Source organism: Pseudopodoces humilis, chromosome 1 (assembly GCF_049639895.1).
Source record: "Pseudopodoces humilis isolate 2021_Gansu_Grassland_sample_001 chromosome 1, ASM4963989v1, whole genome shotgun sequence".
Lineage (NCBI taxonomy): Eukaryota > Metazoa > Chordata > Aves > Passeriformes > Paridae > Pseudopodoces > Pseudopodoces humilis.
In genome coordinates this window covers 37,258,703-37,276,191 of record NC_142200.1, presented here as the reverse complement: position 1 = coordinate 37,276,191, position 17,489 = coordinate 37,258,703, and the positions used below count along the sequence as shown (strand labels likewise).

Below are 17,489 nucleotides of genomic sequence, written 5' to 3'. Positions count from 1 at the left end.
TTGGGTATTGATGGATGAGAACACCCAGGATGACAGCAACATGAAAGCAAGTCATCCCAGGGAAGGATGCTGCTCTGTATGCTTTAGGATAGAGTGAAGATGTAGCAGCTGCTTTTCTTTCTCTCCCTGAAGATCACAGTGATAATAGAAATTGGATATTAAAGAGGGCAGCATAGATTAATGGGGCAGTAATAAAACAAATGAGACCCATTAGCGAAATCACTGCTTGAAAAGTAGATTCCGTGATAAGTGCCCTTCAGTGCCTCGTGTAGGAAAAATTGTTTCAGCACTTGTAATATCATCCATGGTGTTGGATTTTAGACTGTTGTGACAATCTCAGTGATAAAACCTTAAAATAATTTAGATTAACATAAATTTTGTTTGTACTTACTGCTTGATGGAAAACTTGAATGATTGTATCTACATGTCGAAGATGGGTTCTTCATTTTCAAACCCAGCCATGCAGGTTTTGAAGGTTTTGAAGATTTCCCAAAGTCTTACATAAAAAAACAAAGTCATTTTCTGTTGTTCTGTTAAGCCTATATGGTGATCATAAGAGCTTGGAAAACCTTCTTTTATTGCTGGAGCACCAGTGCTATGGACACTAATGTGGAAACAAACTAGGAACTGGAAATGGTGGATTTAGTGACATCTCTTGTTTTTATTTGTTGATTCTATATTGGAATAGCAATGAAAGATGTGCATTGCACTTAAAAGTCTATACGTCTCTATTTGCTCTCTTCTTTTTAGACCAGATTGTTTTCTGGACGATTTAATGAGCAAGGAAAATGCACTTGATTGTTGAGATTTATTATGTTGCCTGTAACGAGAAAAATGTTTGGGGACTAGAGATAAAACGTGTTCACAAATCAACTTAACTAAGCCAAATATATTAAGTATAAGTACTTTTTTTCTGGGAGATGGGTGGGTAAAAGTCTATGAATTGTCTCTTTCTGCTTCCCTTTCTCCCTCTAGAAATGTATGGCTGTATTGTGGTGGGGCTTATTTTTTTTTTATTCTTTTTTTTTCCCCCCCCCAATGTGATTATGTTAAATCCAAGCTCAGAGTGTAAATATCAAACAACACATGTCTTGCGAGATGCAGAGGGGTGCTGGGCCAAGAGCGGGGCTGCTGTGCCAGCGGCGGCAGCATCCCGGGCGGCGGTGGCAGAGGAGGGCCGGGAGGCGGCTGTTGCTATCGCTCTGATGTCAGGCGCTCCCGCTAACGTGTGGTTGGTTATTCTGCCTTTCAGATCGCTGCCGCTCGTGGAGCGCAGAGGGGACGGCGAGACTCCCGCATCTTTCAGCGAGAAGAAAGGAGCCAGCGGAGCAGACTAATACGGACTTGTGTCGGGTGCCCTTGCACTACAAAGGCTGCCTTTAAAAGAGGAACGCAGTGCTATTTAATGAGCTGTGAGATGAGGCACTGCTGCTAACGCTCAGATCCCAGGATTCATCGGCTATTCGTTGTGCTTAATGTACATGTTTCTGCACCGTGCATTTAGGAGATCCCAGAGAAGAATCCAAAACGGCTGCGGGGGAAAGACCACCAAACATGCCTACAGAAACATTACCGACAGGTAGCATGGTGAAGCCGGTCAGCCCTGCCGTGACTTTCACATCTGCCGTTCCTCTCCGCATCCTGAACAAAGGACCTGACTATTTTCGCAGGCAGGCGGAGCCTAATCCAAAAAGACTGAGTGCGGTGGAGAGGCTCGAAGCCGACAAGGCAAAATACGTCAAGAGCCAGGAGGTCATCAATGCCAAGCAGGAGCCTGTGAAGCCGGCAGTGCTGGCGAAGCCACCGGTCTGTCCTGCAGCCAAGCGAGCGCTGGGGAGCCCCACCTTGAAAGTCTTCAGCAACAATGCAAAGACTGAGAGTGGAGTCCAGAGAGAAAATCTGAAACTTGAGATTTTGAAGAACATCATCAACAGCTCTGAAGGCTCCAGCTCGGGTTCAGGGCATAAGCACGGTCCCCGAAATTGGCCACCCCACAGGGCCGACTCGACAGAGCTGAACCGACACTCGTTTGCGGAATCCTTGAAGGTTTACCCCACGCAGGGCCGGAGCAGCCCACAGGAGAGCAGCTCCAATGTCAGCAGAAGGCTCCTAGATCAGTCAGCAGAGACTTTCTTGCATGTCTCTCATAGCTCTTCAGACATTAGGAAAGTAACTAGTGCAAAGCCCTTAAAAGCAATACCCTGCAGTAGTTCAGCCCCACCTCTGCCTCCAAAGCCCAAAATCGCTGCCATTGCCACCCTGAAATCCCCAGAGATTGAGGCAGTCGAGTCTGGATGCGGAGTTAGTAGAAGACCCTCCCTACAGCGATCAAAATCAGACTTAAGCGACAGATACTTTCGCGTTGACGCAGATGTTGAACGGTTCTTTAACTACTGCGGACTGGATCCTGAAGAGCTTGAAAACCTTGGGATGGAAAACTTTGCAAGGGCTAATTCTGATATTATATCCCTCAACTTTCGCAGTGCAAGCATGATTAGCTCAGACTGTGAACAGTCTCAGGACAGCAACAGTGACCTTAGAAATGATGACAGTGCCAATGACCGTGTGCCATATGGCATTTCTGCCATTGAAAGGAATGCCAGAATCATCAAGTGGTTATATAGCATCAAGCAAGCTAGAGAGTCACAGAAAGTGTCCCATGTGTGAGAGAGAAATCCACCATAAAAAAAAAACAAAAAAACAAGGACTGTATCTTTGTCTGTGAATATTCAGTTTGTGAAGGGTTGTGAAGTCTACTTGAAGTCTTGTACCCTTCTCAAATCTCTTTGTGTTGCTTGTTGTGCAATGTTTCCAAGTTGCATGCCTGTCAACATGTGAGCTGACCTGGCTTCCACTTGAACAATAACTAACTACAAAGCCTGGCTGAGCATACACATTATCTGCCAAAAGTTTAAGACAAGAATCTGATTAGGGCTTCAGTATAATCAAAGTGTTTACATGGAAAGGTTATATGACTTCTTTGGTATTTATGTGGTTCCTTGTGGATTTTATATATGTCACTTTTTGTCTTAATACAGATGTTGTCAACTGACATTACTCGTTTCTAAGTTGAAAGAGAATCCCTTTGGGGGGAGGAAAAGTGGAATTGGCCAAAATATGAGGTTTAGGCATATGACGATAGGCAAAGCAGCCTTATCTCTTGTAGAAAGTGCATTATTGGCACACAAAAGCTGTTTCTAAAAGGCGAAGAATGCTATGTTCTTAAATTATGTATCGTTGTTAAAATATATATCCCTACTTGTAGTAAGGCACTGTTCAGTAAGTTTCTTTTTCCTAGGTAAGCTCCCTCTGTTTTACAGCAGAAGTAGTCTAGTGAATCTGCTTGACCTCTCATAAACGAAATGAGTCTTGCATTTGGGTTGGTGCAAGCATTTTAATGATTTTGTATTATACCAGTTGGAAAAGCTTAAAGAAGGTTGGAGTCAGCAGATGAAAATGGCACAGGTGCAGGATTTTGTGGGTTTGATATTTACTCAAAGATTCCTGGTCTTAAACTTTTGACAGGAATAATTAGATCCTATAGCTGATATTGAATGCCTTTATTAGTCAAAACACATCATGACTACAAACTCCATGCTGTCTTAATTTTTTTTTTGTAGACCTATTTGAACAGTTAATGAACAAAAATGGAAACACACAGCCATATCAATATAACACCTCCTATTCAGAAGTAAATACACCCAGTAGCTGAACTATATCTGAAAAAAATGTGATTATGTTGTCTTGCATATGTTATATCTAAGGCTGTGAAAGTTTGTTCCAGCTCTAGGAAAGTGTAGAAACATGACAGTATGTAGCTTTTCTTTTCTTTTTTTTTTTTCCTCCTTAAGATGGTTAGTGCTGCGGATCAACCTGTTACAAATCTTTCAACAACCTGTCTTCCCAGTGATTTAATTAATTGTCATTTCAACTGACAGTGGTGGTGTGGTAGTGGAGAAGTTGAAAGTACAGTGGTCTGCTTCATTATTATTGTATTCACGCTTTGAAGTAAATTGCAGCACTACCTTATACTACATCAGCTAATAGGAAACTTTTTTATTGTGTAAATGCTGTAAGACTTTGTATATACTTCAGTTGTTACAAAATCTTTAAAAGGAAGAGTGTTATGCTAATAAATAGCTCCTGGTGCAGGTATGGTAGGGTTTTTTTGTTCTTATTTTCACCCCTCCCATTCTTAAAACTGTAACAGGAACTCAATTGCAGTGTGTTTTAGTGCTGTAGAAGGTCTTGGTTAAATAATAGTTCCAGTAAAAGGTTTCTTTTACTAAAGTGCTTTTCAGAATATAATTTTTTATAAAATAACTATAGCAGCATGATCTGTCTGAAGAACTAGAAGAGATTTTCAAGACTCCTAAAATAGCTTGCTTCTTCCTTACCTAGCAATGTTACTGTTCCCGTTTATAGCATCTGTTCGTAATGAATCACCGCAGTCTTCTGAATTATTCTTCAGTAGTGCTTATTTATATATTTGAATATTAAAGATGTTTTACAAAGTCGGGTTCTATCTTTTCTCTGAGAAGCCTGTAGCCCAGCTTCTTATAGATAGCTACAGTTAGTGCAGGCAAGACTGGAAGCGGAGCCATGCAGTCATTTGTTTCCTATGGAATTATCCTACATCCAGTTTTATATAATTGTTCTCTAAATGTTTGTTCATGGAGGGGGAGAAGCACACATTCAGTTTCAGCACACATTCAGCTTCAGGAGGCTACTCTATGATTTTTTACAGTTGACTTCACAACCTAAGACTTACAACATTCCTAGCTCAGACAAAAAAAATAAAAAAAAATAAAAAATGAGGAGCTCTGTATTTCAGCTACAGGCACATTTGTGACATTTTAAGCTCCATGGGTTTCAGTTGGCATTGACATAACAGTGGTTTTTCAAGCATATTTTTCCAATAGTAAGTTCTACTCAGTTCAGTGACTGTTTTGCCAAGGAAAATAATGCTTGAGGGATTCAAGCCAAGTGTAATGCAGCTGTACAGCAATGAAATAAAGAAGTTAAAACCGAAATAAAAATGCACCCACATTGTTCTCTCTCAAGTGTTTTAAGAATGATGATAAACATGCAATCTCAAGTGTTGTCAGCCAAAAACAGCAATAAAGAAGCCTTTATAGCGAGAAAATGGATTAGAGCATATGCTAGTATTCTGAACTTGTTTCCCAAGGTTTGTTGAGAATTTACTTTTAATCAGACAAGGGGTTGTGAGCTATCTGTAAGAGGGCATTTCCTCACCCAAGGTCTTAGGTAGCACCTTTGGAACAGCACAGGATCTGCCTTCACTATCCCTGCTTCCTACAGTGTGCACATGAATAAGATTTTACAGGGCCTAGACCTTCACAGTCAGCTGAACTTGCAACTCTGGTGAGACTGCAGTAATAAAAATCACAGGATTGCAAAATGTCCACAAGGCTTTGAACAAGGTAACAATTGCCTGCATTTGTTGCTTTATTGCCATTTTTGCAGACAGTATTTCATTATTTATGGTCTTGTTCTTACCTGTCTGTTTGCATAAAACCCAAATCATTGGTGTCTGATTGTTTTAGTATTTAAATGGAAATAACCATTCTTTATAATATAATATTATATATTATCTGCCTTTGCAGATGGGTAATCCTGTCATGTCAAGATATTTGACATGGTAAGATTACCTGTCTCTGCCTGAGGAGATTCCTGAGTGCTAAATGTTGAATTCACAAAGAGTTGTAACCAGCTCGAATGCTTCATCAGGGACCTGTTCTGGTCATGCTTCTGCTGTGTCCAGCAGGCATTTACCCATGTACAAAGTGCACTGCAAGTGTTCACAGCTAAACAGCAGCTCTTGTTGCAGCTCTGGAGGGAAATGCAAGCCCGTGATGACCTGTGAAAGCCAGTACTGAGCCTGGCACTGACGGCCCTAGCCACAGCAGTGAAGAAAAATGCAGTGTGCCTTCAGTGATTGGTATGAACTCATACACACAGACAAAACAAACCACCACAGAGGTTTGTGGGGGTTTCTGTTTCTTTGACTTGCCAGAGAAGGAAGGGAAGAGGAAAACAATATGATCCATTACACTTTGAAAGCTACCTACAGCTTTGCATAGAGGTAAACCATTTATCTGAGTGAAAGAGGTCAGCATCACAGTAAAACTGGTCTTTTAATCACTTCATATTATATAGTAGCAATGTCACAAAAGATGAGAGATAGAGGATCTGTGCCACAAATTTGCACTCAACAAATACAAGTACTGAAATTGTCCTTTTTTTATGAATACTGTTTCTGCAAAGGAGAGCTCTGTGCTGTGAGTATATGCACCATCTGAGTGACCGAGGGCTTTTGAAGGGTAAACACAGAATGATGATGCTTTTGGCAGTAATTCAAAAATCAAAAGGCATGCTCAGACAACAGAGCCAATCAGTATTGCTGACTTATCTCTTTTTACAGCAGTTTATCCATCCGTGGAGGCCATACGCACTTGATTCTAGTCATTCAATGAAAAACAAAGTGCTTAATGGAGCTCTGCAGTACAGAGCTGAATAATTGCAGTCTGGAGAACGGGAAGCCAACTAAACCTTAAAAACAGTCTTCCTGATACCTATTGATTATGGGGTGATAATGTTTAGTACATTATCTTCAGAGCTCATTTGTTTATAGGAAACATTTTATTGAGCAGAGTAGAGTAGTCTAACAAACCTGGGAGGTTCCATTTTTCTGAGGCCATAAAACTCTTGTTCTTTGTGATTAATGCTGCTACACCAGTAACTGAACACATTAAGCTTAGAATATAAGAGCATCTGGAGTTTTGTTCCCATGAACAGTAAGGGTCCATTGCCTATTGTGGCAATGAATATAAATGTGGTTAAAAATGTGCTGTACAGAAGAATAAATCGCTCAAGGCGTTTTGTCCTGAATTATAAGATAGCTCTATACTAAAATCTTTGTTACCAAGGCTTAAAAATTCACTGATATTCTGAATTCAATTGACATTCCTTGCTGTCAGCAGAAAGACTCCAATAATCTGCCCTTTGAAATATGTCATCCATAGCTTAATGGGAAAGGCTATTAAAATTGTCTTTTCAGTGTAAGGACTTTTATCTCCTGATGATGACATCTGTTAAGTGAACATCTAAATAAGCACATTTCAGTCAGAAGTATTAACCCATAGATGCCTTTTATTTTTCTCCCTGAAAGCCCAAATGGTGATCAATAGCCGAGTTACAGTCATTACAATTTTGTTAAATATTCAGTTGATGTCCCTTGGGCTGCAGTGCAATCTAAAGTGGAGACACAGTACACCACCTGTCTTGCCCTGATAGGTATGAACAGCCTTCAAGGATATTCTGTATTTGATTACTGAGGAACTTGATTGTGGCTGCCCATCAAAACTGATTAATAATAAGCAGTGACTTTAAAAAAAATAATGAAAAACAATCATTTATAGATTAAAAAAGTAGTCTATTGAATGTCATTCTCCTAAATTTATAGTAATTTTCATTACTATCTTATGACAAGAGTGCTGGTATCTGTGCTATTGTTTCTTGCTTTGGGCACAGCAAGTTGTCTCCACCTTCTTGGTGTCTCACTCTGAGTTTTCCCAGCATTTTTCTTTTCTGTGACTTCCTTTGCTTGTGGTGTCTGACTTTTACATCATCTCTCCTTTGAAACTTACAACCAAGGTCATCATATTCTCCTCGCTTAACCTCCTTTCAAAGCAGCTTTCCCTCAAGTTGTTCTGTCCTTTATTACCACTGTGTTCATGACAGCCTGTTTCCCACGAGGATAACTCTGTGGCTACAGTTGAGCTGCCATGTCCTGAAAAGATAGTAATCTTTTTAATGGATTATTTTTAATTTTCTGAGGTGTCATATTATTTGCAGGCAAGATGAGACAGTGAGAGGTGCTTCTTCAGGAAGATGTAGTGATTGAAAACACTTGTGAAGAACAGAATGTCAGACATCTCAGAAGTATCAACTTCTTGGTCCAAAATTGTCTGTGGGTTTTTTTCTCTGTCATGTCTCACTCAATGCATACTCCTGCTATTTCTTTGTCTCCAAATAAAATGCTGTCTTGAGGACAGCAGTGTGCAAAGGTGGAACAATTTCCAGTGAGCTGGAATGCTATGGGCCCATTATCCAATAAATACTTATTGTTTTGCCTCCTGCTGTTTGGTAAAAGGGTGTCTTGCACCTTTGGCGTCCAGACCACTTGTGCTGCATGTGCAGTTCCCAGGTACCACTGCCTAAAAGGATTTGTAAAACAAAAGGACAGTGGAAGATCAGGAGAGAGAAAGCCTGTCCTTACCCTGGCAGTTATGGAAAACTTTCAGCTGTGGTAAGAGAAGGTTTGGAATCTAAAGTCCCCAAACTGCCGTCTCGTGCAGTCCTGGGGCTAAAGGTCTGAGACTTCAATCCTGTGTGTGTGAGAGAAGGGTATCTGAGTGTCTGGGAGACAGGATAAATCTGTGTGTGGAAGCAGAAGACACTTGCTGAAGCATGCTACTCTTTCACAAAGTGCCTGCTATTCGTGTCTTAAAACATGAAGATGAAAAAAGGAACAGGGTTGAAATTTGGAGAACAGCTGTGTATGCAAATGCTTTCAGATGAGATGCGGAGGTGGGCAGATAGTTTTGCTTTTTAAGAAAGGAAGCTTTTAAAAGATCTTTAATAAATGACCTGCTTTTTAAGTATATTAATCTTTTATGAAGTCTGTCTTGCCATTCTGAACTGTAAAAGCTTTCCTGCTCTCAGCACACAGCATTTAAAGTGTACCAGCGGTGATTTGGAGTGATTTAAATAACAGGATAGAAGGGTGCTTAGCTGAATGTGAATTTTATTTTACTAAAATTTTGGATGGTGGGAGTTTTGTCCTTTATTTTAAAATGATTGTAGGGGGCAATAGAAAACTAACATAGTCTTATTTATTAATGTTCTGCAAGACTGGGAAATACAGGTTAATGTATCTGCATGAAAATTACAGTATTAGGTTTTGGCAAAGGCTTGATTTTCTTCACTGATGTTTTGCATACCTCGGGGCATATCAATTTATAGAAAACTGGCACAAAGCTCAATCATCCCATCTGAAAATACTTTCTGCAAACTTACAAGCTTGTGTCCACCTGGTATGTTTTCTACAAGACAGACATTGAGGTGCTGGAGCATTTCTAGAGAAGGGCAATGGAGGTGGTGAAGGGTCTGGAGCACAAGTCTCATGAGGAGCAGCTGAGGGAGCTGGAGTTGTTTAGACTGGAGAAAAGGAGGCTCTGGGGGAGACCTTATTGCTCTCTAGGGCTGTCTGAAAGGAGGTTGTAGCCAGGTGGGAGTCAGTATCTTCTTCTAAATAACAAGTGACAGGATAAGGGGAAAAAGCATTTTATGTACCATCCCTGGAGATATTTAAAAGATGTGAACATGTGGCACACGGGGACGTGGTTTTTGGTTCTTGTGCAGTGAACTTGGCAGTGCTGAGTTAATGGTTACACTTGGTGATCCTAAAGGTCTTTTCCAAGATTCTGTGATTGTTTTGTGCTTAATGACTCTGAACAAGGAGCTGTCAAAGTGCTTTCAATTTCCCCTGGTTTTGTTTCTAGCATGTTCATCATCCTCCTCTCCTACAGACTGAGTGAAAATAGCAGGTTTTTATCAGTATATATATATATTCTTTGGTACTGAATTCAGGAGGTAGAGAACAGGCATGGAGCCATAGTGGAAAACAATTTTCTTCCTGTTTTTTTTGGTAATGAAATTGCAGGTTGGTGGGGTTTTTTTCCTCCAAGATGCTGTACAGTCAAAAAGAGCCAAAGAAGCTAATAAAGCGTGTGTGTTTCCACTTATAAAGTGCAAAAATATATCATAGGGCCAGTAGCAATAGGACAAGGTATAATGGGTTTAAGTTGATTGAAGGTAGAGTCAGACTAGATATTTGGAAGAAATTTTTTTCTATGAGTGTGCTAAAATCCTGGAACAGGTTGCCCAGAGAGGTAGCAGATGCCCCATCCCTGGAGACGCTCAAGGTCAGGTTGGATTGGGCTGTGAGCAACCTGGTCTTAGTGGAAGATGTCCCTGCTCACTGCAGAGGGATTGGACTAAGTGGCCTTTAAAGGTCTTTTCTAACTCAAATCATTCCATGATTCTGGGTTTCCTCCACAGGAAACCTTAAAGCTTGTTTGGTGTAAGGAAACCTTGAAACCTCTCTGGGCACTTCATCTGGGAAGACCATGGAAAAATGAATGCCCAAATTCCACTGAAGTCAATGGGAACTTTACTACTGATCTTTAATGGGACTGACAGCATTTCACCCACTGTGACAGCTTAATATTTTTGCCTATTTGGGGATGAGGTTTCTTTCTCTGTATTGTGAATATCATGCACTAGTTTTCTACTACTTTCTCACTTACTATTCTGTCATCTCAAAAAGTAAAAGGGGGAAATCTCTCCAGACAGTGCAGGTAGGAGTCATGGGAGGAGTGAAACCTTACAGAGACGAGGCAAAGAAGAGGTTTAGTGAAGCACAGACCAGTAGTGCTGGTGTAAAGACAAGTTCAGTACCTACCTGCCCAGCACAGGGTGTTTCTCTACACATAAGCAGCACACATTTGTTTTCTGAGTTTTTTACTGAACAGCTAATAAGCAGATTATGGAAAACCTGCAAACTAATGAGCCATCATGAATATTCATATTAAGCCTCAGGGGTGCCCCTGCTGCTCATCTCTAACCACCAGTGAGGTCTTACAGGAGCAGTTTATGACCAGGGCTATTTGAAAACAAATTTACCCTACTCCAAACCACATCTATGTAGTCAGCTGTGATATCAAAAATCTTTAAGGGCTGTTATTTATTTGAGAGATCATTTATGAAGTTTTTGGGATGGACCCTGCTCCTTGGAGGTCACCATGGGAAAGTATTCACTTCTGTCATTGTCCTATTTCCAGCTCTGCTATTGAAGAGCAAGCAAGCAGGACCTTGTTCTGGCTATTCTCCCACGATATAGAGGACATCCATGTGCTGTCATTGCTCAGAGACATGGGTGGTTTGATACCCAAAGGCAGCTGTGGCGTGAAATTGAAGATTTTGCTCGTGGTTCATTCCCACACCAGTTCCACACTGAGCTGATGCTCAGGTCATGCTGTGTTCAGAGCTGCTGAGTGAACAGATGTGTAATGCCATGAAATTGTGGAATGTGTTGAAAACTTATGGAAAGAGGTTTCCTGATCATGTTTTGCTTAGCAAAAAATGTCATTTCCCATAGTTGAAATCTTGGCAGAGCACTCATTCAGTAAATATTGGGCAAAAGTCAGTGGTCTGATTGGCTTACTGAAGGGCAGAGCTCGTGTGACTTCAGGAGCAATGAAGTCCTGCAGCTGCATTAGCCCCTTGTGATGCAGCACAACATGCTAGGTAAGGGGAAGACTGCATAGGGAGGAGAGATAAGCTCTACAAAGCCATGCCACAAGCCAGGCTTAGGCAATTAATTATGTTTTAATACAGTATTTTTAAGCCTAATTTATTGGCTCATATTAATATGCAGTAAATCTAATCCATTACCTAAATGTGTTTGTGAATAGTGGTGTTTTTTTGGGTTTTTTTGTGGGCTTTTTTTTTAATATAAAGTTAAAGAAGTAGTTCAGTATGAACCCCTGGCTGGCAGTTATTGACACACAGCACCTTTTTTTTACTGTGCCAGATGAGAGCAGGTCATGTAGATAATAATATGGGTTGTTAGTAGGTTATGAATGACAATTATAAAGATGAACCTCTTCAGAAAAATACTATTAACAATAAAATATAGAGACAATTTTCCTGACTGATGCTGACTACTGCATGTGTCCTTCCCAACAGCTACAAGTAAGTTGTTAGGTTCTGAAAGTATAGATAGACTTGCTGTCTTTAAAACCATTAAATGAGAAAGCAGGAGGGAGAGCATGCATTTTCAGAGCAACCTTGATATTAGTGTATGTTGATCATGTTGTGTCTGGTATGGGGGGACAGCAAGGAGAGATACAGCTGCTTTAGCACATGGACTGCAGGAGAGTAGAAGGGGGAACAGAAATGTGCCCTGAAAATAGCATTAACTGCAGCAATCTGACTATAAGATCTTCCTCATGAACAGTCTGCAGGAGCAGAGCTTGTCACCAGGTTTAAATGCCAGGCATTTCAGAGCAGGGATGTGGAACAGCTTCACTGCCCAAGGCTCCCAAAGGATCTGACTGGCCACGGCCACTGGTGCCAGCTTTTTAGTTTTTATTACTGATTTCACAATACATCCCTACAGACTCATTTGTAATGCTTCTCTCGTTCCCCTAAGTGGGGAGTGCCAAGATAAGAATACTGGAGGTCTTTGTACCCTCAGCAGTGAAACACAGCAGAGATGAGAGCAATAGGAAAGGTCCAGGAATTTTTCCTCAGTCGGTTCCCTTGAGAAACTGCCCCCTTTGGGGGAGGCATTGCAACAGTGGAGGCAGGAGCTGTAGCTCTTAAAGGTTTTGGAAAGGAATTACCCGCCTCACTGGACAAGATGCTAAATCCAGGCACCCTCCAAGCTTCTGCTGAAAACAAATTGCAACTTTTTTAAGTCCTGCCCTGCATGCCACCACATTTTTGCTGCTGCAAATAGGCAGCATTTCTACAGTGATTTAGTAGGTGTGGGGAGAAATGACGCACTCAGAAGCTTGCTGGCTCACATGTCCCTTCCCACCATGGTGTAGGAAGTTATACTTCTGTAGAGCAATGCTTCTTGTCTCTGTGCTTGCCCTGTATTTCACTGCTGCTGCTTCTTTCCCAGCCCCATGTTTCCACATCAGCTACTCAGGAGCTGAACATCCTTTCTCCTGGATCTTATTATTCTGATGTTGAGTGGTGAAGTCAGGAGCCAGGGCTGCAGCTGTTTGGCTCATCCTTGAAATTTTTCTGACAACCTGGGTCTCCGCTTTATTTATGTCCAGCCATATGAAACTGTTTTATGAAGCATATCACTAAAATTTTAGTTTTCCTGTTGCTTTTTTTCTACTCTAAGCTGAAGCCATTTATCTTCCTTGCTGATGTTTTCAGTCTTTCAGCTTCCTCAGATTGAAGCACTTATTTCTTTAGGCAACAGTTTCTACATTCTTTGAGAGACAGTCTATTTTTTATCACTATGGTACATGTAAATCTACTAAACTATTGCATGCATGTAGTTAGTCCATTGAATAAATATGCATTTGTGACCAAGATGAAGGAACAGTAAGTTCATGGAAAAATTTAAAAATAAATTTTTGAGGAGCAGTTTGGAGCAGTTCCAGTCTATCTGAGCACTGCAGATGTAATGCGGGCTGCCTGCATTTGCAATGCACAGTAAAAATTATCAGAAGATTCTGATTAGTAAATGGAATGTGTAATGTGTTCCCAACAGACCGTTTTCCCATAAGAAATAACTCATTTTGAGCCCTGCTTACTTTCTGAAAGTGCATAATAGAGCTGACATTGAGAAAATTTTATGTGGAACAGGGGAAATAAAAAAGCCACCTTCAAGTTATAGGAACTCCAAATCAAATAATTCGGTTGAAACAGTCCTGCATTATTTCTAGCAAAGAATTTGATTGACAAGTGAGTCATGAAAGAGCAGTAAACCTCTGCTCCCAGGGATTTGTGGACTTTGAGCAGTGGAAGAGCCCTGCTGCTGCCCTCAGCCCACCCCCTGCTGTCCCAACCCACTGCTCAGAGGCTGCTGCTCACAAGTGGAGTTGGCTCCATCTTTAAAATGAGTAGTTTTATTGTCTGAGTTGCTCAACCAAGTTCTCTTTGCCCTGCTTCCCAAAGACAGGTCTCCTTCAAAAAACGTGAGCAGCCCTTGCAGCACCATGAATTGTTTAATGGGCCAGTTCGCATCTGGCAACTCATGTCTAAACTGGGTGTGTCTTTGGGGCCTGGAGAGTTCACAGACATCAAAATCAACATGTCCCGTGGTGGAGTCACCTCTGCTCTGAGACCCTGCACTTCTGTACCTCAAAGGTTGGTGTTTGCTGTTCTTTGTGAGCTTTTAAAATTATTTGAAAATTGAATTTTGAGATCTCAATCTTTTCTGGAGAGAATTCTTTCCTGAGACAGGGGTGCTTTTGTCAGCACAACTGCCAATTGTTTTTCCAGGCTAATCTGTAAGGTGAAGCAGGCATTTATAGCAGTTGCAGTCCCTCCTTTTTCCAGTTCTTTCCAAGAAAAAATCTGAAAAACATAGAGATGTGTTCTCTGTAGGAAAATGTAGGAATAAAACCTCCTTTTCTGAGGCTCTCCAAGAGTGTTCAGGCTACAGAAAAAGGGTCCATTCTCATACCAAATATTCTAAAATACGTACATTTGTCACATTGTCAGTGTGAACCACTGAAAGCTAAATAAACAGAGGCCACAGATTTTTCTTTATGCAGACTAGGTTACAGACTGCAAAACAGCCACAAATTGGCAACCACTGAGAGGTGGGACTGGATTGACTGCCTTCCCAAACAAAGTGCCACCTCAGAATGAGAACAGGAGAAACAAAATGCTGCTTTTCAGCTTGGCAGTCAGCCCTGGTCAGAATTTGAACAGGAGGCTTCTCTGTGGTCCTTGGACACTGACTGAAGTGTTTGTGACAATTCAGTATGTGCACAGAGATAACACATCAGTGTATCAAAATGCAACAGGCTTTGCATTGAGGACCCAATATTTTTCTGACCACTCCTGCACAGTAAGCATATGGTAACCTTGGTGTAAAGAGGGTTATTGTCTGTCCTTTGCTTTGGAAACTTTGTCCATTATCTCTTCCACCTAATTTATTTTCTTTCAACATATTTAAAATGCATCACATGCATTTTTCATTTGTAGTTAAATTTCTGGGCTGCTAGCAGTGATTCTTGGCATGTACTCTGCATTTTCACTCTGATTTTGAGACCTTCCTAGCAATATATCATAAAAATCACCAGATCATTATTTCTTAGGATGCCACACTGATATAAATGCAACCCTCTGAAGTTGAAAAATATCAGTGACATTCTGCTGTTCATCTAATCCTTGACTTCAAGACATCATCAGATCAAAGCCAACCACTCAGCCAGTGTATGCTGGGTTTTCTTCATTTCCAAAAGAAATACCACAACTTGCAGAGCAGAAAATCCCCTGTATCCTTCTATAAAATCCTGCAGAATGAGACACGCTTATGGCTGTGAAAGGAGGGAAAAAGCAGATAAAATTCTGACCTCCCGTAGAAATGAAACTCCTGTTATTTCTGTCACTGAGGCTCTGATTTTACCCAAGAATTATAACTGTGACTTCCTTTAAAAAGTCACTTGTCTCCTTAAACAATGTTTTGAGTAAATGCAGCACTATTATCCAAGGTATGGATTTGCGCTAGTGGGAAAAAGATACTCCATTGTGAAATTCAGCCTCTAGAAATTAATTCCCTGAGTCAGTTTTGTTATGTTTGGTTTGAGTGTTTTTCCTTTTTAAACAGACTCATCAATTTTTAGGCCAGATGAGATCACTTTAATTGTTTTGCCTGACTCTCTCTATAACACCAATTATATCCAGGCACAAATTATTTCCCCTTCAAATTACACAGTATTTCAGTTGAGAAATCCTATTTTGATTGGAACAAAGGCAGAGATGGAGAACCCACAACAGCTTTTACTAAATCATTTCAGTGGTTAATAACCCCCTGCTTAGATAAATTGTAATCTCCTTTGCAGTCTGAATTTGTCCAGCTTCAAAGAGCAGCCCCGAGGTAGTGCTGTACATTTGCTGCAAAGGCTGAAGAGCCCACTACCACAGATTTACTTACTGCACAGAGATTGTGAGTGTGTCTGCCTTTAACTTTTTCTTGGGTACACTAAACAGCTGTCAGATGAAGAGATTTTCATCCTACCTCTTCCAAGGTGTCCTAGCAGAAGTGCACAGCCAAAATAACCCTGCATGCACCACTGATACAGTGTTAATAATATTCTCTCACTTTTGTGTCTTTTGTCCTAGTGTTGGAGCGATGGCTGAGATTCACAGGCCTGTTCAGAGCCTGTGTGAGTTCTGAACAGAGGTTCCCCCTCTCTGCCTGACCAGAGCCTTCTCCCTTCCTGCCATTTACAAGGCAGAAAGTCACCAGACCTGTTAGCACAGCACCCCCTGCTATTTCTCCCTAACCCACTTCAGCTGCAGTGATCCATGTTAAAGAAACAATTCACAAAGCAACAGGAAAAAAGTGACACACTGCTCTAAGTGCTAAGGCTAACCCAGATCCCAGTGACAGAACGGGGTTGGGGAGCGATTGCATCAGCAGCTTGCTGGGGTCACCTGCACATTCTGTTGGACAATCCTTATTAGAACCCCTTTTTTCTGGAATAGTTACACCTGACTTAGTACCCAGCTGAGCACTGTCCCTTCAGTACTCATGGCCTTTATTAGCTGATGGTTAAGCTCATCATTCTGAGCAGGCACCTTGCGGTGTTAGAGTGTGCAGCGTTTGTCTTTGCTTACTCTGGCATAACAAAAACAATTTTGCTCCATTTTCAGATTTTGTTAATTCTTTTATCTGTTAAAAAAACCCCAATGTTTCTTCAAAGTTCTTGGGCAATTGCAGTTCTCAAGATTGATGATCTATTCCTAATAATGTTTTATAGCTTTCTCTTTCAATGAGTTATTGTTGTAAGTCCTTGCTAAATTTTAATGAGGTACCCTACTGATACACTTGTGGGAACTTGTGAGGGTTACAGGTATGTAACCCTCAATGTTGTCTTCAGAGATCACATAAAGACAGTGTTCATCAGTCTCCATTCACCACATGGAGTAGTTATTTTCTCCTCCTAAGTCCTTTTTCTCTTCCATTCCCTCAGAAATGGAGCCTCAGTATCGTGATGCCTGGAGCAAGCTTTCAGAAAGACTTATGTCTCCTCTAGCAACTGATTCTTATAGGCACCATGAAGTGTAGCCACAGTGGAAGTTTTAGTATGGCCCTGTCTTCATTATCCTTTTGCCATCACACTTTAACCTTCCTCTCATGTTCCTTAGAAATATCTTAATTAAAAAAAGAAGTTATTTTCAGCAGAAGAGAGATGAAACACAGCATTACACGTGTGTAAGTGTCCAGTTACTGCAGGTGGGGCTCCCATCACCTCTCAGACAGCCTGACCTGCATTTTGGCTTATTCCTGCTGAACTGTATTTGACTTGAAAGAGTGAAAATAATGATTTTGCCTCTTACTTGTCTAGTTCATATATCAGTCAACAATTGTTGGCTTTGCCAAGGGCAACTCTTGCTCTATTAATCCACAAACTTGCTCTCCAGAGTCCTTCACTGTGGCCTCACCCCAGCCTGCCAACTTCTGGGTCTAGTCAGGGCTTCTTACCCACGCACAGCACAGAAATAATATTAACTGCATCCACTTAAATCAACAAGACAGCTTTGGGACTGTGCTTACAACTGTTAAGCCAAAGCATAAATATTTCTGGAAGCCTCAAAAATATGAGTTTAGAGTGGGAAACTGCTTGAAAATTCACCTG

The 17,489-nt window shown here is 41.0% G+C and overlaps 1 protein-coding gene across 5 annotated transcripts in view; it reads left to right on the top strand.

The window, feature by feature from the left end:
• The window catches only part of FAM110B (family with sequence similarity 110 member B), a 114,444-nt gene extending 109,405 nt beyond the window's left edge, over positions 1-5,039 (top strand). For all 5 annotated transcript variants that reach the window (XM_088066009.1, XM_005517139.3, XM_088065996.1 and 2 more), the window contains one exon: positions 1,253-5,039. In XM_088066009.1, coding sequence (XP_087922135.1) covers positions 1,555-2,667 — 1,113 coding nt within the window. In that variant the 5' untranslated portion in view covers positions 1,253-1,554 and the 3' untranslated portion in view covers positions 2,668-5,039. The remainder of the gene's footprint in view (positions 1-1,252) is intronic.
• The last annotated feature ends 12,450 nt before the right edge of the window (positions 5,040-17,489 follow it).